This window comes from Chiloscyllium plagiosum, chromosome 5 (genome assembly GCF_004010195.1).
Source record: "Chiloscyllium plagiosum isolate BGI_BamShark_2017 chromosome 5, ASM401019v2, whole genome shotgun sequence".
Classification (NCBI taxonomy): Eukaryota; Metazoa; Chordata; class Chondrichthyes; order Orectolobiformes; family Hemiscylliidae; genus Chiloscyllium; species Chiloscyllium plagiosum.
The window spans coordinates 113,320,991-113,344,702 of record NC_057714.1 but is presented as its reverse complement, the minus strand read 5'-3'; the positions used below and the strand labels follow the sequence as shown (position 1 = coordinate 113,344,702).

General features: G+C 42.0%; 1 protein-coding gene across 5 annotated transcripts in view; it reads right to left on the bottom strand.

Annotated features, from left to right (window-relative positions):
* sec22c (SEC22 homolog C, vesicle trafficking protein) overlaps positions 1 to 21,456 on the bottom strand; it is a 34,671-nt gene extending 13,215 nt beyond the window's left edge. For all 5 annotated transcript variants that reach the window (XR_006311754.1, XR_006311755.1, XM_043690840.1 and 2 more), the window contains exons 1-5: positions 21,174 to 21,456; positions 16,563 to 16,774; positions 12,920 to 13,083; positions 10,576 to 10,755; positions 1,825 to 1,943 (exon numbers count right to left, since the gene is read on the bottom strand). Coding sequence is in view for 3 of the 5 variants with exons in the window: in XM_043690840.1 (XP_043546775.1) it covers positions 1,825 to 1,943; positions 10,576 to 10,755; positions 12,920 to 13,083; positions 16,563 to 16,744 (645 nt within the window). In the remaining 2 variants the exon portion in view is untranslated. The remainder of the gene's footprint in view (positions 1 to 1,824; positions 1,944 to 10,575; positions 10,756 to 12,919; positions 13,084 to 16,562; positions 16,775 to 21,173) is intronic.
* Positions 21,457 to 23,712: the final 2,256 nt, after the last annotated feature.

The window sequence follows — 23,712 nt, the reverse complement described above, 5'->3', positions numbered from 1 at the left end:
GTTAACTGTGTTGGGTTACGACTGCCCTGGCTAAGTTAAGATAACTTGGCACATGCTAGAGATTGAAACTGGCATAATTTTTCCCTGCAATTACCCACTGTTAGCCTTTGCTTAGTGTTCTACAGAATTCTGTAGCTCAGCATTGTATGAGGGAACATTGCACTGTCAGAGGTGCAGTCTTTCAAATGAGAGATTCAATCAAGGCCTTTTTTTCATCCATTCACCGGATCTAGGTGCTGCTGGCTGGGCTACTATGTATTGCTCATCCCTAATTGCCCAGAGGGCAGTTAAGAGTCGGCTACATTGATGTGGACCTGGAGTCACATGTAGGCTAGACCAGGTAAGGATGGCAATTTCCTTCCCTGAAGGACATTAGTGAACCAGATGGGGTTTTCTGATAATTGACAACGGTTTCACAATCATCATTGGATTCTTAATTCCAGATACTTATTGAATGCAAATTCCACATCTCAGCAAAGGCTGGATTTGAATCCAATTCTTCAGAACATTAGTTAGGTCTCTGGATTAATAGTCTCGCAATAATACAACTAGGTAATTGCCTCCTTTATTATATTTCATTGAGACACTGGGGGGAGTTTAGAGACATTTCAGAAGTCTTTAGACTATCAGAAAGAATTATATAATTTTTGAATGTGAAGATCTTAGATATTTTGGCATAAGAACAAGAGCAGCTTGCAAAAGAAAGGGTTGCACTAATGAAATATCTTTTCCAAGCTCATTATGTCCTCAAAGCCAATAAAGTTCTTAAGTGCAGTCACCATGGTAATGTAGAAAATGCCAATTTGTGCAGCAAGTTCCCACAAACAACAACTTGATAACAGCCAAACAATGTCAGGAGAGAAATAAGCATTGCCACTGTTCTTCAAAACAGTGCCACAAAGTCTCTCATTGCCATCAGACAAGGACAAACCACATCTTAAGTTTTTTGGCTGCTGCAGACCTGCAGGTTTCTCTTCTAGTCTGACAAAGAGTCTCTGTCTTTTCACAGCCCAAGCTGTTCACCTCCATGACAACAAATCACATGGTAGTTGACAGGCAGAGGAAGCTTGGGATGATAGCATGAGAAAGCTCACTCAACCTCAGGAAAGAATAACACTCCATGGAACCAGACAGAAGTGACACTTAGCTAGCTAATTTATTGTTAAGGTCCAACTTTACAAAAGGTTTATGGATATACTTGGTCGCATCTTGCTCACTGAATTCATAAATATAGAAGAAGATATTTCTTCAAATGTTATGTTGACAAAACGTCAAACATGACAAAGTTATATGATCACTATATAAGCACACATTGTAGTAAATAAACATGAGAATATAAGAAATAGGTGGTGGGATGGACCATTTAACCTTGTGAGCCTGCTCCTTCATTTTATAAGATTATGAATGATCTTTAACCTCAATACACTTTCTGGCACTAACCCTACATCTGTTAATTCACTGGTATCCAAAAGTATCGCAAAGGCTAAGCATCCAAAGTTGTGTAGTCCAAACAGTCACAATCCCTTCAACAAAGAAATGTCTCCTCATTGCAGTCCTAAATGCCTGACCTCTTATTTTAAGACAGTGACCTCATGTTCTAGACTCATCAGCCAGGGAAACATCCTCCACACATCAACCCTTAACAGCCCCTTTCTGTTAACTGTTTCATACATAAATGGAGAAATGTAGTGATTTGTTACATTATGTACTGATTTACAATTTATTGCATGTTTTTCACGGAGGGCAAAAACAAAAAGGAAATGTTATTCAGCTTTGCTGTTATTTTCAGATTCCCTGAAGCTATGTTTAAAATTTCTCAATTACCTGAAAATTGTGTTCTATGAGGTGAACTCCACGGATCAAGTTGAGAGCTCCACACATAATATTAAGGATAACTGAGAGGATCCCAACTGCACTTACTGGTTCCAGTCTGTAACTGGGTGCTGTGGATAAATAAATTGTATTTGTAAAGATAGACAATTTGCTATAACGACAGTCTTATCAATATTTCTCTCAATATGACTAGTACAGCCTGATAGCAAAATAACTGCCCTGTACAAATACAAGATTTTCTCATTTTTGAGAGACAGATTTTCACAGCTTGCCAATTTTATTCTCATTTACTCTCTGACAGCCTATTTTTCATCAACTAATTTACAGGCCTGACCCAAGTCATTGAGAGGTAGCAAATCAGGCATTTTTCAAAAATTCATTTTTAGGATGTCAGTGTGCTAGGTACACCAGCATTTATTGAACCACTGCCTTTTTGAACAGCTGTAGTCTGTGTGATGTAGGTACACAACAGTACCGTCAAGGAGGGAATTCTAAGATTTGCGACCCAACAACATTAAAGGGACAGCAATACATTTCTAAATAAGGGTGTTGTAGCTTGAATGGGAACTTGAAGATGGGGGTGTTCCACGTATCAGCTACTTCTAGGTTCTAGGCTCCTTCTAGGTGTCAAAGGTGGGAATTCTTTCATGAGACGTGCGTATCTCCGCTGAGGCCAGCATTTGTCCTTGATCTGACTTAGCTTACTCGAGTATTTCACAGGGCACTTAAGAGTTGATGTGGATCTGGAGACTAGACCAAGTAAGGATGACAGTTTTTCCTTTCCCAAAGAGGATTAAAATGGTATTAGATGGGTTTTCACAACAATGAATGATCTATGCCATGGTCACTATGATTCCAGACTTCTGAATTTAATTTCAATTCAAATATTTGGAATGGTGGGAGTTAAACTAGTTTTCCCAGAGCATTAGGCTGGGCTACAGCAGTGTCTCCCATAGGAGACTGCAAACATCCTCATCAGACAGGTCTATAGGACGATCCATGGGATTTCATGGTCAGCTATCTTTTAATTCCAAATATTTTTCCTCCTTACTGTTTGAATTTAAACTCCACCAAATTAACTAGTGTGATCTGTACACATGTCCCTCAAGCATTACCTGGGGGGTCTGGATTACAAACCAAGTCAAATGACATTATCACGGTCACTATCTCCAGCAAAAGTTCAAGAAACCAAATGGCCTATTCCTGTTCCTAAGAGTTGTGTTCAGGAGAAGTACAAGGAGAAAGTGAGGACTGCAGATGCTGGAAATCAGAGCCAAAAAGTGTGGCATGTTTCGAACATAAGCTCTTCATCAGGAACACTGAAGAGCTTATGCTCGAAATGTCCACTCTCCTGCACCTTGGATGTTGCCTGACTGGATGTGCTTTTCTAGGGCAACACGTTTTGACTTCAGGAGAAGTACAGTTAATCCATGGGGAATAAGCTCAAATATAATTCAAATTTCCATTTTGTGGCCATTAATTCTAAAGGAGAAACAGATGAAATATAGGAGATAAAATTTTAGAGTCCTTCATTAAGGATGAGATTAGGAAGCACTTCGAAGTGCATGACAAATCTGTTAGAATTCTTTTAGGAGGTTAATGAGCAAATTAGATGAAGGAGAGCCAATGGACGTAATCTATTTGGATAGCCAGAAGGCGTTTGACACGGTACCACACAGGAGGCTACTACTTAAAAGTCCACGCTGTTAGGAAAGATATTGGCAAGCATAGAGAACTGACTGACTGGCAGAGGGCAGAAAGTAGGGAAGAAGGGTTTTTTTTTCAGGAAGACAGCCAGTGACTAGTGAAGTTCTGTAGGGGTCAGTATAGGGACCACACCATTCATGCTATACATTAACGATCTGGATGAAGGAACTGAGGACACTGCGACCAAGTTTGCAGATGACATAAAGATAGGTGGAGGGACAGACACTGTTGAGAAAGTGTGGCATTTGGTAAAGCACAACAGGTCAGGCAGCATTCGAGGAGCAAGAGAGTCAAAGTTTTGAGCATAACCTTTCTTCAGGGCTGGGGAGGGGGAAAAAGGCAAAGAGATAAATGAGGGGGGTGGGGCTAGGGAAAGGTAGATGATTGGCGATAGGTGGGCAAAGGTAGATGGTAATAGGTTGGTGGGAAGGAAGATGGACAGGTAGGTCAGGTCAAGAGGACAAATCTGAGTGGGAGGGTTGGATCTGGGATGGGGTGGGGATAGGGGAGATTTGGAAACTGATGAACTCAATGTTCATGCCGTGTGGTTGTAGGTTTCTGAGGCGGAAGATCTGCAGTCCTCACTTTCACCCTGATAGTGTTGAGGAAATGGGGAGGCTGCAGAAGGACTAGGATATCCTAGGAGAGTGGGCAAAGAAGTAGCAGATGAAATATTACATGGGTAAGTATGAGGTTATGCACTTTGGTCGTTAGACTAGAGGCACAAACTATTTTCTAAACGAGAAAAGTCTCCAGAAACCGGAACCACAAAGGGACTTGCGAACCCTAGATTCAGGATTTCCCTAATGTTAACATGCAGGTTCAGTTGGCAGTTAGGAATGCAAATGCAATATTATCATTGATTTCAAGAGGCATAGAATACAAACAGCAAAGAGCAAAGGATGAACTTTAGATCATTCAGGAGTTAGAGGGGGTGATTGAAAAGAGTTACAGGGAGGTAGTCACACCTCAACTAAAAGAAGATGATAGATGGGTTACCGTCAGGGGAAGGAAAGGGAACTGGCAGACAGTGCAGGGGTCCCCTGTGGCCGTTTCCCTCAATGATAAGTATACCAGCTCAGACACTGTTGGAGGAGACGACTTACCAGGGGTAATCAGTGGGGCACAGGTCCCTGGCACACAGTCTGTATCTTTGCTCAGAAGGGAAGGAGAAAGAGGAGCACAGCATTAGTCATTGGGGACTCCATAGTTAGGGGGAACAAGTAGGAAGTTCTGTCAGAATGAGAAGTACTCAGTTGGTGTGTTGCCTCCCAGGTGCCAGGATTCATGATGTCTCTGATCATGTTTTTGGGATCCTCAAGGTGGAGAGGGAGCTGCCCCAAGTCGTGGTCCACACAGGCCCCAACAACATAGGGAGGAAGAGCGATGGGAATTTAAGTTGGAAATTCAGGGAACTAGGGTGGAAGCTAGAACAGAGTGGTTGTCTCCGGCTTGTTGCCCGTGCCATGTGCTAGTGAGGCGCAGAATAAGGAGAGAGGGGAGTTGAACACGTGGCTACAGGGATGGTGCAGGAGGGAAGGTTTTGGATTCCTGGATAATTGGGGCTCTTTCTGGGTAGGTGAGACCTCTACAAACAGGATGGTCTTCACCTGAACCACAGGGGTACCAATATCCTGGGGGGATGGGAATTTGCTAATGCGCTTCGGGTGGGTGAGTTTAAACTAATTCAGCAGGGGAATGGGAACCAAAATTGTAGTTCGAGTGTATGGGAGGATGAGAGTGGTGAAGTCAGAACTAAGATTTCAAGATCACAAGAAGGCATCAGCAAGCAAGTAGTTGGTTTGAAGTGTGTCTATTTCAAGGCCAGGAGCATCCGGAATAAGGTGGGTGACCTTGCAGCATGGGTTGGTACCTGGGATTTCGATATTGTGGCCATTTCAGAAACATGAGTAGAGCAGGGACAGGAATAGTTATTGCAGGTTCCGAGATTTAGATGTTTCAGTAAGAACAGAGAAAATGACAAAAGAAAAGGTGGTGTGGTACTGTTAGTCAAGGACAGTATTACGGTTGCAGAAAGGACGTTTGAGGACTCCTCTACTGAGGTAGTATGGGCTGAGATTAGAATCAGGAAAGGAGAACTGTTGGGAGTTTTCTATAGGCCTCCAAATAGTTAGAGATGTAGAGGAAAGGATAGCATAGATGATCCTTGATAGGAGGGTGTGTGACAGGGTAGTTGTTATGGGGGACTTTAACTTTGCAAATATTGACTGGGAATACTATAGTTGAAGTACTTTAGATGGGTCAGTTTTTGTCCAATGTGTGCAGGAGGGTTTCCTGAAACCAGACATAGACAGGCCAACAAGGGGTGAGGCCACATTAGATTTGGTACTGGGTAATGAACCCAGCCAGCTGTTAGATTTGGAAGTAGGTGAGCACTTCAGTGATAGTGACCACAATTCGGTTATGTTTACTTCGGCGATGGAAAAGGATGGGTATATACTACAGGGCAAGAGTAAAGCTGAGGGAAAGGCAACTATGATGCAATTAGGCAAGATTTAGGATGCATAGGCTGGGTGAGGAAACTGCAGGGCACAATAGAAATGTGGAGCTTATACAAGGACCAGCTACTGCAGGTCCTTGATAAGTACGTACCGTTCAGGCAGGGAGGAAGATGTCGAGCGCAGGAGCTGTGGTTGACTAAGAAAGTTGAATCTCTTGTCAAGAGGAAGACGGCGGCTCATGTTAAGATGAGATGTGAAGGCTCAGTTAGGGCGCTTGAATCTTGCAAGTTAGCCAGGAAAGACCTAAAGAGAGAGCTACGAAGAGCCAGGAGGAGACGTGAGAAGTTGTTGGCGGATAAGATCAAGGTAAACCCTCAGGCTTTTTATAGGTATAAAAGGAATAAAAGAATGACTACTGTAAGATTAGGGTCAATCAAGGATAGGAGTGTGAAGTTGTGCATGGAGTCAAAGGAGATAGGGGAAGTGCTAAATTAATACTTTTTGTCAGTATTAATTCTAGATAAAGACAACATGGTCAAGGGGAATACTGAGATATAGGTTACTAGACTAAATTTGATTGAGGTTCACAAGGAAGAGGTGTTAGCAATTCTGGAAAGTGTAAAAATAGGTAAGTTCCCTGGGCCAGATGAGATTTGTCCTAGGATTCTCTGGGAAACCAGGGAAGAGATTGCTGAAGCGTTGGCTTTGATCTTGATGTCGTCATTGTCTACAGGAATAGTGCCAGAAGACTGAAGGATAGCAAATGTTGTTTCCCTTGTTCAAGAAGGGGAGGTAGAGACAACCCTGGGAATTATAAACCTGTGAGCCTTACATCGGTTGTGGGTAAAGTGTTGGAGAGGGTTACAAGAGATAAGATTAAAGGAATAAGTTGATTAGGGATAGTCGTGCCTCACAAACCTTACCAAGTTCTTTGAGAAGGTGTGATGAGGATAAAGCAGTTGATATGGTGTCTATGGATTTCAGTAAGGTGTTTGATAAGGTTCCCCACAGTAGGCTATTGCACAAAATACAGAGGCTTGGGATTGAAGGTGATTTAGCGGTTTGGATCAGAAATTGGCTAGCTGAAAGAAGACAGAGGATAGTGGTTGATGGGAAATGTTTATCCTGAAGTTCAGTTACCAGTGTATACCACAAGGATCTGTTTTGGGGCCACAGCTGTCTGTCATTCTTATCAATGACCTGGATGAGGGCTTAGAAGGATGGGTTAGTACATTTGCAGATGATACTAAGGTCGGTGGAGTTGTGGACAGTGCCAAAGAATGTTGCAGGTTACAAAAGGACATAGATAAGCTGCAGAACTGGGCTGAGAGGTGGCAAATGGAGTTTAATGCACAAAAGTATGAGGTGATTCACTTTGGAAGGAGTAACAGGAATGCTGGGCTAATGGTAAGATTCTTGGTTGTGTGGATAAGCAGAGAGATCTCGGTGTCCCTGAAAGTTGCCACCCAGTTTGATAGGGTTTTAAAAGGCATATGGTGTGTTAGCTTTTATTGGTAGAGGGATTGAGTTTTGGAACCATCAGGTCATGCTACAGCTGTACAAAACTCTGGTGTGACGTTTGGAATATTGCATGCAGTTCTTGTCACCACAAAATAGGAAGAACGTGGAAGCTTTGGAAAGGGTGCAGAGGAGATTTACCTGGTTGCCTGGTATGAAAGGAAGGTCTTATGAGAAATGGCTGACGGACTTGAGGCTGTTTTCTTTAGAGAGAAGCTTGAAAGGTGACTTAATAGAGACATACAAGATGATCAGAGGATTACATAAGGTAGAAAGTGAGAACCTTTTTCCTCGGATGGTGATGGCTAGCACGAGGGGACATAGCTTTAAACTGGTGGGGGGGGGGGGGGAATGGGTGGTAGATATAGGACAGATGTCAGAGGTTGTTTCTTTATTCAGTCAAAGTAAGGCTATGGAACACCTGGCCTGCACCGGTAGTAGACTCGCCAACTTTAAGGGCATTTAAATGGTCATTGAATAAACATATGGATGAAATTGGAATAGTGTAGGATAGATAGGCTTTAGATTGGTTCCACAGGTCGGCGCAACGAGGGAAAAAGGGCCTGTATTGCACTGTAATGTTCTATGTAACTGAAATGAGAAGGAATTTCTTCAGCCAAAGCATAGTTCATCTGTGGAACTCATTACCACAAAAGGCTGTGGATGCACAAAGTCATTGAATGTATTTGAGACAGAGATAGATAGGTTCTTGATTGAACTGAATTGAATGATATATTGTAGCTTGTATTTAACAAATAAATAGTGAAAAGTGTAAGAGTGATTGGGTTACAGGGAGAAGGCAGGAGAATGGGGTTGAGAAACCGCAATTATCAAATGCCACAGTAAACTCAAATGGGCTGAACAGCCTAATTCTGCTCTTACATTTTATAGTTTTATGGTCTTAGGAGTGTCTCTGCAGTACACAATAAGGACAGGAAGATGCAAAATAGAGCTGCGACAGTACCAACACTGATAATTCCATCATGACAAATTTGGAACAGCAGCTTTTAAGGGAGAAAACTACTACTTAAATCCAATTCCTCTTTCTATGAAGATATATCCAACAATAGTTGTGATTCTATTGACAAGAAGCTATATGAAAGCAAAGCTCTCCCCAAAGTGTTATGGTCAGAAACTCTGCATGATTCTCCAATGTGGGAGAAATAACACCATGGTTAAAGGTGGCCGACGTCATCCACTGCAAATGTGCAGTTGCACGCACAAGATCACATGATTCACATAAAAGCCCTGATGCACTTTCAAAAACTGTAAACGTATCTAGCTTACATAACTACAGGTCTCTGCTGTAACTTAAGGCCATTAAAGCTAGTAACAGGTGAGTTGTGCCAAAAGCAGCTCACGACTGAAGCTGCACCATTCCAAATATTACTAAAGGAAAACTTGAAACAACCAGCACGAGGAGCCGCTCTGAGACTCTCAAATTGGCATTAAGTCTAAAATAATTACTTTGCTGAGGACGACTTTCACTTGGCCTGTTCATATCTTACAATGGAACGAATAAAAATCAACATTAAGACTGACTTTTTTGATGGACAGTGTAGGGAATTAACAGTTATTCCTAGGTTTAACTTACTTGTTTGATAAATATTGCTTTATAATGAGTGTTCATCAGCAAAGTAATATTTTAATTTTACAATGCATGAATGTTGGCCACAAAAGCAGCCTTTTGGAAACCAGCTAGTCTCCACATCAATCATAATGAGAAAAGCAGAGTGTGGTAACTATCACCTTCATAAAATCTTTGCATCACATTCCACAAAGTTGCATGGAAACCCTAGCACTCTGTATCCCTAAATGGCTAACACTGCTGAATGGTATGCCTGTATCTAGCCACTGAATCTACATTAGAGGCGGCACGGTGGGTGAGTGGTTAGCACTGCTGCCTCACAGCGCCAGGGTCCCAGCCTCGGGTGACTGTCTGTGTGCACATTCTCCCCGTGTCTGCGTGGGTTTCCTCCGGGTACTCCGGTTTCCTCCCACAATCCAAAGATGTGCAGGTCAGGTGAATTGGCCATGTTAAATTGCCCATAGTTAGGTGCATTAGTCAGGGGTGAATGTAGGGGAATGGGTCTGGGTGGGTTGCTCTTTGGAGGGTTGGTGTGGACTTGTTGGGCCCAAAGGCCTGTTTCCACACTGTAGGGAATCTAATCTAATCAATCATGGTAAGGTCAAATTGTGACCTAATGCAGTTTGTTAGTCTAACTTTCATCATGTAACAAGGGAGTTGGACTGAAGTCTTCTTACAGTGTGAGACAAAATAGCAATTCTGTTTACAAAGAGATATGCAGACTAAATTCACAATTATACCCATAAATACATATGGTTCTAAACATTAGAATTTAAATGCTTATTTTTAACTAGTGTTTTAAATATGATTGGCTCTCCATAAAACATGAATTTGATTTTAAAGTCAACTCCACAGCAGTCTGCAAACATCACTGTTGTTGATCCCATTAACAAACAAAAACAAAAATTGCTGGAAAAGCTCAGCAGGTCTGGCAGCATCTAAGGACAGAAATCAGTGTTAACACTTAGAGTCCAGTGATCCTTCCTCAGAAAAGTTCTGAGGAAAGGTCACTCGACCCAAAACATTACCTCTTGACTTTTCTCCACAAATGTTGCAAGACCTGCAGAGTTTTTCCAGCAATTTCTACTTTTTGTTTCTGATTTCCAGCATCTGCAGTCCTTTTGGTTTTACCTTGTCGATCTCATCAGGAGTAACTTCTTTAGCAGGAGAGTGTTGAATCTGTGGAATTCATTGCCACAGAAGGCTGGGGAAGCCAGGTCACTGAATATATTTAAAGCAGAGATAGAGAAGTGTGTGATTGCCAAGGGGATCAAAGGTTATGGGGAGAAAGCAGAGAAATGGAGTTGAAAAACCTGTCAGCCATGATTGAATAACAGAGGAGACTCAATGGGCCTGTGTCTTATGATCTAATTTAAGTTCTGACATTGGAAAAAAAATGAATATATGAGCATTACATTTCTGAGCAACATTAATGCATTCAAAAGACAGTATCTGATCTGGCCTTACCAGGGCTTGACTGCAAAAGCAGATGTCCGTTCAGTGTCCCATTAGAAACTATGATATCATCCATATTTACTTGGCGGGGTGGTGTCACCTTTAGCTCTCTCTGGATGTTGGTCACACTGATTTTTATTGATGGCCGGTTTGAATAGTTATAGTGCCATTTTATTTTCTGTATTGTACTATCTGCAAATTAACAGATTAGATTAGATTCCCTAGTGTGGAAACAGGCCCTTCATCCTAACAAGTCCATACCGACCTTCCGATGTTTTGTGTAAATCTACTGAACAAAGAGTGAAAGGCTAACAGAAATATTTCCAATAGGAGCTACTTCACTACACACTATTTTAGCAAAGCAATGGAAACTGTAGCTGTTATTTAACAGAGAGGTTATTATGGTCCTTTTTCACTCAGCTTGAACCAAAGATGCCCTATCAGAGGTTACTCTAGATTGGGTTCCATGCTGCTGTGACTCTGATCACTTAACTCAATGAAGCCATCCATGACGTGCAACCCAATAAGTGAAATTATTCATTTTAACTCGGGTCACAAGTAGTGACCTGAAACTGAACACCCCGACAAAACAAAAAGAATGAAGGAATAAGGCAACTTCTCATCTCACACAGGAGCTCTTATCCCTTTTCTTTTTAAAGAAGTGTCAGCAGATGAGTACTTTTCACTGCAATTTTGCTTCTGAAGAAATATGCTAAAGGTGTAAAGAGGGCAATGATACGAATGAAACAAAAAGAAAAAGGTTAGAATAATGGATATGTCGAAAAATAAGATATAACAATGACTCCCTTCTCATCAATCCATAGTTCAGGAGGTCACAATCAGCGGCATTCCTAGCTTTTACATATTTCACTTGCAATTGAAAGGCTGGTCAAAGCAGATTCAATACTGACTTTCATATGGAATTAGGTTAGTCCTTGAAAAGGGAAGAACTATAGAGTTATGAAGAAAGAGCAGGAGACTGATGCTATTACATAGTCCTTTCATAAAGGGATAGCACACATAACTAGGTGGAAAGGCCGTAATATTTTATGTTTAACAAGCACACACAGTAAATCCAATTACGTTAGATTAACTCAATAAGTCAGAGGTACAAAGCTCTTCTGAGATGAGGGAGAAGAGAAAAGCACAGTGGAAATGTGTTGCTCTCAGTCCAACATTAACAGCAATGTGTGACAGAAGTAGTTACCGGGAATTTTATTTATTTCAAATATTCTTAAGTGACTTGATAGGGTAAATGCTAAGAGGAGATTTTCTCTCATGACGCTGCCTCAGAATGAAGGGATGCCAATTTAAGACTGAGATGAGGAGGAATTTCTTCTCTCAGAGGATTGAGTGTCTTTGGAACTCGTTGCCACAGAGAGCTGTGGGGGCAGCTTCCTTGTATATTTTTAAGGCTGAGATTTGTGATCAGTCGGGGAATCAAAGGTTACTGGGAAAAGGCAGGAAAGCAGACATAAGGAATGTTAAATCAGCCATGATCCTATTGAATAGGAGCAGACTCGAGTGGCCAAATGTCTAGTGGCCTGTTCCTACTTCTTATGGTCAAACCACTCTCTGTTTCCATACTACTAGAAGGCCCACTAGAAAACCTAATGTTGCCCATTTCCTTTGGGGAAAACCTCTACTCTTCTACCTGATTTTTAAACCTGGGTTTGGGAACTAACAATGTAAACGTTGAGAAAAAAGAATCCAACAAAGTCTTCCACACCAATAAGCTGCCTCATCCATTTGTTTTTAAAATGTCATTCTCGTGATGTACGATGAGATGCAATCAAAGGATTATTTTTATTTCCCGGTGATTTTCCATTCTCTTGGACGGCTGCAGCTCAGTTATAAGATGATACAAGACAGCTGATTTCTTCACCCACATCATAAAAGAATTAAGATAACCATATTGGTGTGAAACTGAAGTCACAAGCCAGGATGACAATAGTTTTTTTTTCCTAAAAGACCACTAGTAAACGAGTCTGATTGTTATAACAATCTAGCAGCTTCACAGTCACGTTGCTAAAAAAAAACAAATTATTACTTGCACTCATATTATTACATTGAGAAAGATCACTTTAAAACTGCAGCTATCTGAGAAGCTAATATTTTGCCATGTAGCTAAAGAAACTATTGGAAATTTCACTACTGCATAGCCTGGTGAAGTTTCAACTCAGAACATTCAACACAGTCTTTCAAACAAACACAGATGCAAATTTAATAGGCAGTGAATTCATTAAAACATTTAAGAATCTGTGGTTCAACACTGGGATCAACAGGCGGAAGGGACATGAGTGACGGAAAATGGAGAGGCTGGCAAAGGTAAGCAGTGAGAAGACTGAAGACTAACCAAATTCAAGAAAAGCATAGGGTCTTGAAACCATGTGAATTTTAGCGATCTCGAAGGAAGAGATAAACTCCATTCCAAGTTCCTCCAAGAAGCAAAATGCCATCGTTGTGGGGTAGTAGCTACAGCAGATGGTCATGTAGGCGATACCCTGTGAAGAAGTAAAACTGGGGATGGAGCAGGCAGGGGAAGATCATTAAAGATATTGAAACAGAATAGTAAATTTATATCTTAAATATTACATAACTTAAAGTAATATATTTTGTTTGTTAAATAGTGAAGCTACAAGGTTCATTCAAATGCTGAAATTATCAGCTTAACCTTCAGAGAGGTTTCCACTCACTTCACATTACGGTGCAGCCACCAAGGGCAAATGAGCTGTAAAAAGTACAAAAAATATATCATAATTTGGCTCTATTCCCCATATAACCTACAAAATACTCTTAGAGATTTGAACTTGTTATAGTCCCACTTGTTATTACTGAGCAAATCAGATCCTAGTCTGAAATCTGATTTAATGGATCATATTTTATATCTTCCCAGCTTTAATGAGGTGGCCTGTTACTGAAACACAAGCACACAATGCACCAGAGTTGGTTTTAACAATGTAACAAAAGTTTCTGCAGAAGAAAATAGAATTAAATCAAACTATTTACATAGAGCACAAATCTGAAAATTTTGAAACATATGGCAAATACAGGTCATTCTGCTATAACAAGTGTTTCGTTAGCATGAATTCACTATAACACGATTGACGAACGAGGACATTGTTTCTAAAGTGCAAACTTTTAAAACGTGTGCTGGCTGTCATGTAATTATATCGCCAACACTTTAAGCGCGTTTTTTCTATAACACTATAGCATTAGAAATACCTGTAAATCTCATTAATTTTAACAGCACTCCTTTATAGTACTGACAGAGAAGATTATGTTGTCTATCTCTTCTATTGTGTATAACTGTAGCTGTGCTTCAATTCACAACCGTCAAGTGCCCAGCCTAGAAGCTGTGGAATGGCCTCCCTCCCTAAAGTTCTTGTCCCGCTATCTCTCTCCCATTCTTTAAACCTGTGATCACCCTTTGCCTTCCTTTAATGGCTCAATAATAAATTCTTACACTGAGAAAAGATTCTAAATAAGTGCATGTTGTTCTTGTTGCCTCTTTAGGCCATATAATCAAAACCTTGCTTAAATTTGCCTCCTGAGTTTGAAGGGTGCAGAATTTACACCATTAATTGTCCCAGGTTTCAAAATTTATTCTCTCAATTGCTACTTTCCCAGTTCCTTTTCTCAACCAGCTCCAACCAGGGCTTTGGAATGCAATTACCTATACTGTGTGGGATTGTTCCCTCAAAGATCGGTGCTGCTTTTTAAAGCAGTGATGCTCAGTGCTAACGAAAAAGGATAAGTACAAGTTCACATTCTCCTCTGTTGTTTCCCCAGTCTAAGACTTATTACAGAGGGAGAAGGAAAGCAGAACCTGTAGCATTTCAAGATGAAAAAAAGCAAAACACTCAGAAAACTGTGAGTGGGAGGAAAAGAGGCACAATGAATCCAGGGAATACCCCACAATGAATCCAGGGAATACCCCACTAGAAAGCATATGGATTGGCTGGAAAGTGTGCAAGTGAATTAATGGAAAACTACAATAACCATGTATTTAAAAACTTTCAAAAGTGGGGTAAAAGTTCTGTTTCTTTTTTGAGTACATAAATTCTTTGATCTAAGCATGCAAGTTCTGTTAGCCAGAGTTAATATTTCACTGAGATTCAGTGCACAGCCCAACGCAGGATACAACTCCAAATGGTGCACAATAAATTTGTTTTAATATCAAAAGAGAATTAGTCTATGCCTTACACCCAAAACCCTAAATTACAGCTTCCTGATTTGGCACTACACTCTAGCAAGTTGAAAGTACAGACCTTTGCCCAGTACTAAGATAAGACAACATTAATCAAAATTATCTCAAATATACCCAAGCATAGGATGGAAAATAACAAGGCTAATACTGAACTTGTTTAACAACACTTTAAATTAAGATGCAATATTGCATATAAATTCTATGCACTTCATTATAGTGAGATTAGAAAAGAAACAACTGTCCAGCTAACTGAGACCAATGCATCATGAAAATCCATTTTGGAACTTGGAGAGGGTGGGGGTGAGGCTGAGGGGTGTTCTTGTTGCTTGCCCTTGATTATGGGAAGAATGGGACGTTATGCTATCAGGACTTTGTGTTGCTAATCATAGCAATGCTCAAAAATAGCTGAAATCAGCAAGAGGAGGTTGAAGACTCCCTTAAAAGATTTAGGTGCAGTCCTCCAGCTTCTCCAGTCCACAGGAATACAATAAAAACACAGCTTCTTTTCACTGCAATGCTTCCTTCAGCCCTGAGTAACTCAGCAGCAATAGCTAAACTAAAAACAGGTCCTCAACTGTACTGTGGGCACTTGGTTTTAATAATAAACTTGCCCTCCTCTCCAAAATAGGACACTTAAACACTTCATTACTGACTGCCATAAAGAATTGCAGAAGTAGGAATGGGTCTTATTGGAGTTACATTTTAATGCTGATCACTATGGAGACGTTACTACCTGGGGTAATACCTTTACACAGGCATGCTCAAAACAGGGAATTTGTAGTCACAGAGCCCATAAATTCCCTTAAAATTTGATACAGTACTGTCTTGAATACAAAAAAACAGTAGAGAGTGTAAGATATGGACAGTAATTTTACTGGGAAGCTCATAGCAGAAAACAGCCTTGAGTCAAATGTGTTCAATGACCTGTTCATGTGAAATGTATGAGACAGTATGAAGAGGCAGAATGAGAACATTTGCCATTCTATTTACTGGATGCAAACCCAGAAATTTGAAGCTGTGCACTAACCATGAACCCCAACAACTGTACTCAATCTCATTGCTAAACTGCTCCACAAATGACCCAAAGCCTCAGAATACGGTATCACAGGATTTAGGAGCAAGAGTTAGTCACTTGAGCAGTTCTGCCTTTCAACAAGATCACAACAAATCCAATTATGTTCTCAACCATTTTTCTGCCACAACCCTAATACCCTTGGACTCTCAAAAATCTTTCTAATTCTGCCTTGAATAAATTCAATGACTCAGCCACCAATGGATCATTGTGAAGAGAATTTCCTAGATGAACAGCCCTGAGAGAAAGGACTCCCCTCATCTCTAACCTAAAATTGACACACAGTAGGCTGTAGTGCCACACCCATCACTTTTACAAAATAGAATGGATGCTGAAAAATGCTGGAAATATCCAGGATATCAGGCAGAATCTGTGGAGAAATAATCGTGGTCAGTGTGTCAGCGGTGTCTCCTTTTGTCCAGACTCCAGCCAAACGATCACAGACGTGAAGCAGTAACTCCATTTATCTCTCCACATCTGCTGCCTGCTCCGTTGACTGGTTTCCTGGTTAGCAACAGGCATCACTGTCTTACTAAGCTGCATCAGAGAGGAATGATCTGTATAGGATGCTGATGCTGAAGTTAAAGAGCACATCTCAAATGTTACATTTCAATACACTCAGCTTTCAGAAAAACTGGGAACATGTGTTCCAATAACTCAGGTGTAGGAAGCTATTTCTAGCATTCCCATTGCTGATGTGTGCAATGGGGTACTCACTGTATATGAAGTTGATTGTTCTTCACGGTTCCACGGCCAGGAAACTGCCCAAGCATTTTAGACACAACTTTCAGTTGCTTTTTACACTCTTGCAGCTCCCTGCTGCACTCAAAGTCTGTAGACGCAGAGAGAGGAAGCCCATCCGTCACACGGGCCACATAGGCAAACAGGATCATAGACATGGTCTTCTTCGGTATTCATGAAGGCTATTGCTGAAATCATAAACAAGTAATACATCAATATGCATCTCCACCTCAGATTTTGTTAGTGCAGGTGAGCCACACAGACAACTAGATCCAGGATTCCTGCTATGTGCCAAGATTAGTTGTGTTGCTCAGCACATTTTTAAACACAAAAACAGATGTGGATGTTGCTGACATTAATTGCCCATTCCCAACTGCCCTGAGACGGTCATGGTTATCCATCTTTTTGAGCCATTGCAGACTCTCAGAGTGCTGTAAAGTCAGGAGTTTCAGGATTTTAACCTAGTGAAACTGGAGGAACAGTGGTAACTGTTCAAGTGGGACTAATTGAATAGCTCTTTCAAGAATCCAGCAAATATAGTGCGTCAAATGACCTCCTTTGGCGCTTTCCCATTCTACAGTTTGAAGTCGGCTGGTGTGTTTCTTGGATGGGGAACTTGGAGATGGTGGTGTTCTGCATTAGGCAGGGCAAATCCGCCAGTGTTGACTCCATTGATTAACTAGAAGCCCTCGAGGAGAAAGTGAGGACTGCAGATGCTGGAGATCAGAGCTGAAAATGTGTTGCTGGAGGTTAGGAGGGCGGTGCTGAGTTCGAGGGATTTGACTGAGACAAGGTGGGGGGAGGGGAAATGAGGAAACTGGAGAAATCTGAGTTCATCCTTTGTGGTTGGAGGGTTCCCAGGCAGAAGATGAGGCGCTCTTCCTCCAACCGTCGTGTTGCCATGGTCTGGCGATGGAGGAGTCCAAGGACCTGCATGTCCTTGGTGGAGTGGGAGGGGAAGTTAAAGTGTTGGGTTACGGGGTGGTTGAGTTGGTTGGTCCAGATGTCCCAGAGGTGTTCTCTCCGAAGCCCTCCAAAGTAAACAGAAGGTATGCGAATATCATATGCTGGACTGTGTTCTGCTGTGAGCTTCACCAAACTCAAATACTCTGCAGTTACAATCTAGGGTCACACAAAGAAAAGGACAAAGTGAGGAACGCAGATGCTAGAGATCAGAGTCGAGAGTATGGTGCTGGAAAAGCACAGCAGGTCAGGCAGCATCCGAGGAGCAGGAGAATCGACGTTTCAGGCACAAGCCCTTCATCAGCCCTTTCTACATCAAGTTAAACTCCTGTAAGTCTGTCACACAGTATAAGTAGCAGTAATCAAGAGTTCAGGTTGAGGTAAGCATGTATAACCGTTCACTCCAGCTCACGTTTCCTGCCTCAGCAATTTTTAAGAAACATCTTTACCATAAATTTAACATTAAATAAATAAGAGATATTTAACCAATGAGCTCAGAAAAACATACAGACCTTTAATTTAAGAGCATTGTAGTTGGGGTGACTTAAAGCTGAGGCAATTTCCAGTTTTCAAGGTTTTCTGAAGGCTAGGTTTTACATGAACATTACACTGTCACGCTCATTTGTTTGCCTCTGAAGACAAACTTATGCAAAGAAATGGCGATGAGGTTTTGAATCTGTTTTGTTTTCTGACTGCATATTTCTTCCAATTATTTGCATATTTCTCTTTAAACAGCAAGTACTAACTTTACTGGCTCAAATGGATTCTTAGGGAGCCACCACACCCTGAGAAATATCTACAAACTTGATCACTGTACTCTTCAGAAGCTAAATGCTGCAGCAATATGATTCTGATAGCAACTTAACTTTGTATTCTTAATATGCTGATCCATGCTTCGTGACTGACACCATGGGATCAGCCAACCTGATCTCATCATCACCCAACTTACGATCAGAAGGTGCAGCCATTAATGAATTTTTATATATTACAAGTCCAAAGGTGCTGATTACAGTTGTAACACTGCAATTACTGCTCATACAACCCAGCAGGTTTGGGACTTTGCAAGCTGCGTGGCTTTGATTCTGAATCAGCCAGAGTTAAAAACAGCAATAATAAACATTAATTCAGTTCCACTTTCATTGAAATCCCTTGAGCAGAGGGGAAACTACCTAAATTGACAACTTTAAGAATAAGGAGAAAGTGAGGTCTGCAGATGCTGGAGATCAAAGTTGAAACTTTATTGCTGGAACAGCACAGCAAGTCAGGCAGCATCCAGGGAACAGGAGATTCGACGTTTCGGGCACAGGCCCTTCTTCAGGTTTCTTCTACCATTAAAAGTTCTCATAATTCTCAACTTGCAACACCTTACATAGGATTTGCTCCTCAATAAAATATTGTGTAGAGCATTCCTGAAGGGCCTGTGCCCGAAACGTCGAATCTCCTGTTCCCTGGATGCTGCCTGACCTGCTGTGCTGTTCCAGCAATAAAGTTTCAACTTTCAGAATAAACAAAACCTATGCATACTTAAAGAATGATTTTCCTTCAATCTAATTTTTAAAATAATTTTTGAGCAGTGTTTCTTGTCAATGGTTTCTTCTACCATTAAAAGTTCTCATAATTCTCAACTTGCAACACCTTACATAGGATTTGCTCCTCAATAAAATATTGTGTAGAGCATTCCTGAAGAAGGGCCTGTGCCCGAAACGTCGAATCTCCTGTTCCCTGGATGCTGCGTGACCTGCTGTGCTGTTCCAGCAATAAAGTTTCAACTTTCAGAATAAACAAAACCTATGCATACTTAAAGAATGATTTTCCTTCAATCTAATTTTTAAAATAATTTTTGAGCAGTGTTTCTTGTCAATGGTTTCTTCTACCATTAAAAGTTCTCATAATTCTCAACTTGCAACACCTTACATAGGATTTGCTCCTCAATAAAATATTGTGTAGAGCAGAACACAACATAATACTTAAAATAGATGATTTAAAAAAAACTTTTCATGGAATTGCAACAAAACATTAATGAAACAATTAAACAGATATTATGGAATCACATAAAATGTATACCACAGGAGGTCCTTTATCCCATATTTAAAGAAAACTTGCATAGCACCTTTCATAACCTTGGGTCATCCAAAAGTGCTTAATGTGAATGAGGAACTTTTGAAATATATTAACATAACTGCAGCCAAAAATCACACAGTAAGCTCTGACAAAGAGTAAAGTGATAGCGATCAGATAATATTGTTTATTAAAAGGATAAATATTGACCAGAATATGGATGATAACACCCTTACTCTTCCTTAGAACAAAGGAATTTTCTCATAAGTTTGAGAGGGCAGTCCTGATTTAATACCTCTCTGAAAGACGGCACCCAAGACAGACAATGCACAACTCCTTTTGTTCTACATTATATTGTTGGCCTAGATTTCAGTGATGAAATCTTGGAATAGGAATTGAACTAACATCCTTCTGAGCTAGACGTAAGATCAACTGAGTCATGGCTGATGCAGAAAAATCTAAGGTGGGCAAAAACAAAATTCCCTACATAGTATTCAAAGAAAAGGAGTGCAGTACACCCACTCATAACAGTCAATACTGCAAGTGTGGGTGGCACGGTGGCACAGTGGTTAGCACTGCTGCCTCACAGCGCCAGAGACCCGGGTTCAATTCCTGCCTCAGGCGACTGACTGTGTGGAGTTTGCACATTCTCCCCGTGGCTGTGTGGGTTTCCTCCCACAGTCCAAAAATGTACAGGTTAGGTGAATTGGCCACGCTAAATTGCCTGTAGTGTTAGGTGCAGCGGTAAATGTAGGGGAATGGATCTGGGTGGGTGCACTTCGACGGGTCAGTGTGGACTTGTTGGCCCGAAGGGCCTGTTTCCACACTGTAAGTAATCTAATATATCAATTCCTTAAAGAGTCCTTGTGGTCCAGCGATAATGTTCCTAACTCTTGAGTCAGGAAGCATGGGTTCAAATGTCACCTGCTCCATAGGTACTAATAGGTTAGAAAAAAAAACAGGTTGACAGGAAAATGTCTATTAATCCCTCAGCCCAAATTACTAAAGTAGCTTATCTATGTTTTGCAGACTGAGCAGCAGCCACATTTCCTACAACCATAAAAACAACTCCTTCAATGAGACATATGAGATCGTGACGGGGGCTATATTTCAGATATATACGTACCACACCTCAAGAGCAGGCAGGACTTGAACCTGTGCCCCTAACTCAGAGACAGGGATATTACCACTGTACTATAATAAACATCCAGTCATAGATATTTCCGCAATCCATTCAACCTGTTCAGAGACATCATAACATGCCTCTGGAGGAAGTGGGGCACTTGAACGTGGGCCTCCCGGCACAGAGGTAGGGATATTACCACTGCACGCTAGGAGTCCTCGAGGTGGGAAGTGGGAGGGGGAAGCTATCTCAATGCAAGTCAATTCACCCTGCTCGCTTGAGGGCCATTCTTTTCAACTCCCTACTTTTTCACCTAGTCACATGCAATCACCTCGCCCCTCAAGTAAGAAAGGTCAACAAAAGGATTAAATTGATCACATATCAAGAGGATATTTCAGATTTACCACTGGGACCAAACACTGATTTCATTTCGCGAGCCTCACCTCTTGCTCCTTATGAACGGGCCATCGGCATTGCGCATGCCCGCCACGGCGGGCAGCATCAGCGCATGCGCGACCCGCCCGGCATGCCGGGAATTGTAGTTTCTGTCGCCCGCTCCTGACGGCAGGCGAACCCACTTCTCCTTGCTCGGTGGCGACAGCTGCTGTTTTGGCGCAACCCCGAAACACGCACCGCTCCGAATCCAAAGCTCACAACGTCCTCGGCTACACAGTTTCCAAAGAAACAGCAGAAACCCCCTGAGCGCCCTCAGAAAGCGGACGCAGATGAAGATGGCTGCCCAAGGGGCTGCACGTGACTTCCGGGTCCACCCTGCCTCCCTCGTGCCGGTGAGCGGGAAATTCAAAAATTGGACGGTTACTGGGACAATGGTGTTTAATCCTGAACCAAAAGAGAAGTGATGTGTATTCATGAAGGAGGGGGAAAAATAATGTCGCTGTGTGTTACATTTTAAAAAACAGAAATTCTTAAGAATTTATAAAATCTGGTGTTGTGTGATTTTTAACTTTGTACACCACAGTCCAACACCGGCATCTCCAAATCATGACTACTATAGACACCACTAACCGCCAGCTTAAAGTGGAGAGGATCTCCAAGAAGATCGCACATATCGACACAGACATCAAGTTTCTACAGGAATGCAGGCAAGCAGGAAAGATCTCAAAAGGATTACAGATCATGAACCTACTTAAGTCGACCTACAACACAGACTACGCAGAGAGACTTTGCCACCGCACCTCTCGTAAACTCCTCAATCATCTCATGCACCAACTCTACAGCAGGCGCCACAACCTTGAAATTCAGATGGAGTCCACACTCTCAGCCTGCACTCAGGATACATCAGTACAATTACACGACACGGCCAAACAGAGAAGGCGACAAACCTACACCACGTACGTGCACGCCAAGAACAAAAAACTGGAGAAACTTGACATTCTCACCAGTGAGAGCAAAGCCCACCCTGGAACCACAGTAGACAACATTTTCACTGCGGGGAAGTCTATTATCAACTTATCGCACCACATCCTTCGACCGGAAGAGATTGAAGTCCTGAGTTGGGGTCTCAACCTCTGCCCCACCACCAAAATGGACCCGTTGGTTCTGGCAGCAGACACAGAGGAGTTCATCAGACGAATGAGACTCCGGGAATTCTTTCAAGGTGCCAGCAGTGATCGCAATGAGCCCACTGATGAACTCGAACAGTCATCACAGGGATCTGTAGAGGAGCGACCAAAGAAGGTGTCAACTTGGACCCTACCGGAAGGCCGCTGCCCTGTGCTTGACATGTATGCTCAAACCGTCAGGAAATATAAAAATGCCAGATTCATCAGCCGTACCCACAAGGTAGAGCAAAACATCACCCATTCACCACGCAATGTCATCCAGGCTCTCAAAACCAACCACAACATTGTCATCAAACCAGCAGATAAAGGAGGAGCCATTGTCATTCAGAATAGAACAGATTACTGCAAGGAAGTGTACCGACAACTGAACAACCAGGAAGACTACAGGCAACTACCAGCTGATTCAACCAAAGAACACACCCGTGAATTAAACACACTGATCAGAACTTTGGATCCAGTCCTTCAGAGTTCCCTATGCGCCCTCATCCCACGTACTTCTCGTGTAGGCGACTTCTACTGCCTTCCAAAGGTAACAAAGCCAACATACCAGGACGTCCCATCGTGTCAGGCAATGAGACTCTTTGTGAGAATCCCTCCAGCTATGTGGAAGGCATCTTGAAGCCTATTGTACAGGGGATCTCCAGCTTCTGTCGCGACACTATGGATTTCTGACAGAAACTCAGCACCCACTTCCTCATCACAATGGACGTTTCCGCACTCTACACCAGCGTCCCCCACAATGATGGAATCGCGGCAACAGCCTCAGTACTCAACACCAACAACTGCCAATCTCCAAATACCATCCAACAACTCATCCGCTTTACCTTTGATCACTACGTCTTCACCTTTGACAACCAGTTCTTCATCCAGACACACGGAACAGCCATGGGGACCAAATTTGCACCCCAATATGCCAACTTTTTTATGCACAGGTTCGAACAAGATTCTTATCTATGCAGGATCTCCAAACAACATTATACACCAGGTACATTGATGACATTTTCTTCTTCTGGACCCATGGCGAGCAGTCACTGATAAAACTACGCAGTGACATCAACAAGTTTCATCCCACCATCAAACTCACCATGGACTACACTCGACTATATGTCTCATTCTGGACACATGCATCTCCATCAAGGATGGACACCTCAGCACCACACTCTACCGCAAACCCACAGACAACCTCACAATGCTACACTTCTCCAGCTTCCACCCAAAACATATTAAAACAGCCATCCCCTATGGGCAAGCCCTATGCGTACACCGGATCTGCTCAGAAGAGGAGGAACGTGACGGACACCTGGAAGTACTCAGGGATGCCCTCACAAGAACTGGGTACAATGCCCAACTCATCGACCGCCAGTTCTGACGTGCCACAGCAAGGAACCTTAATGACCTC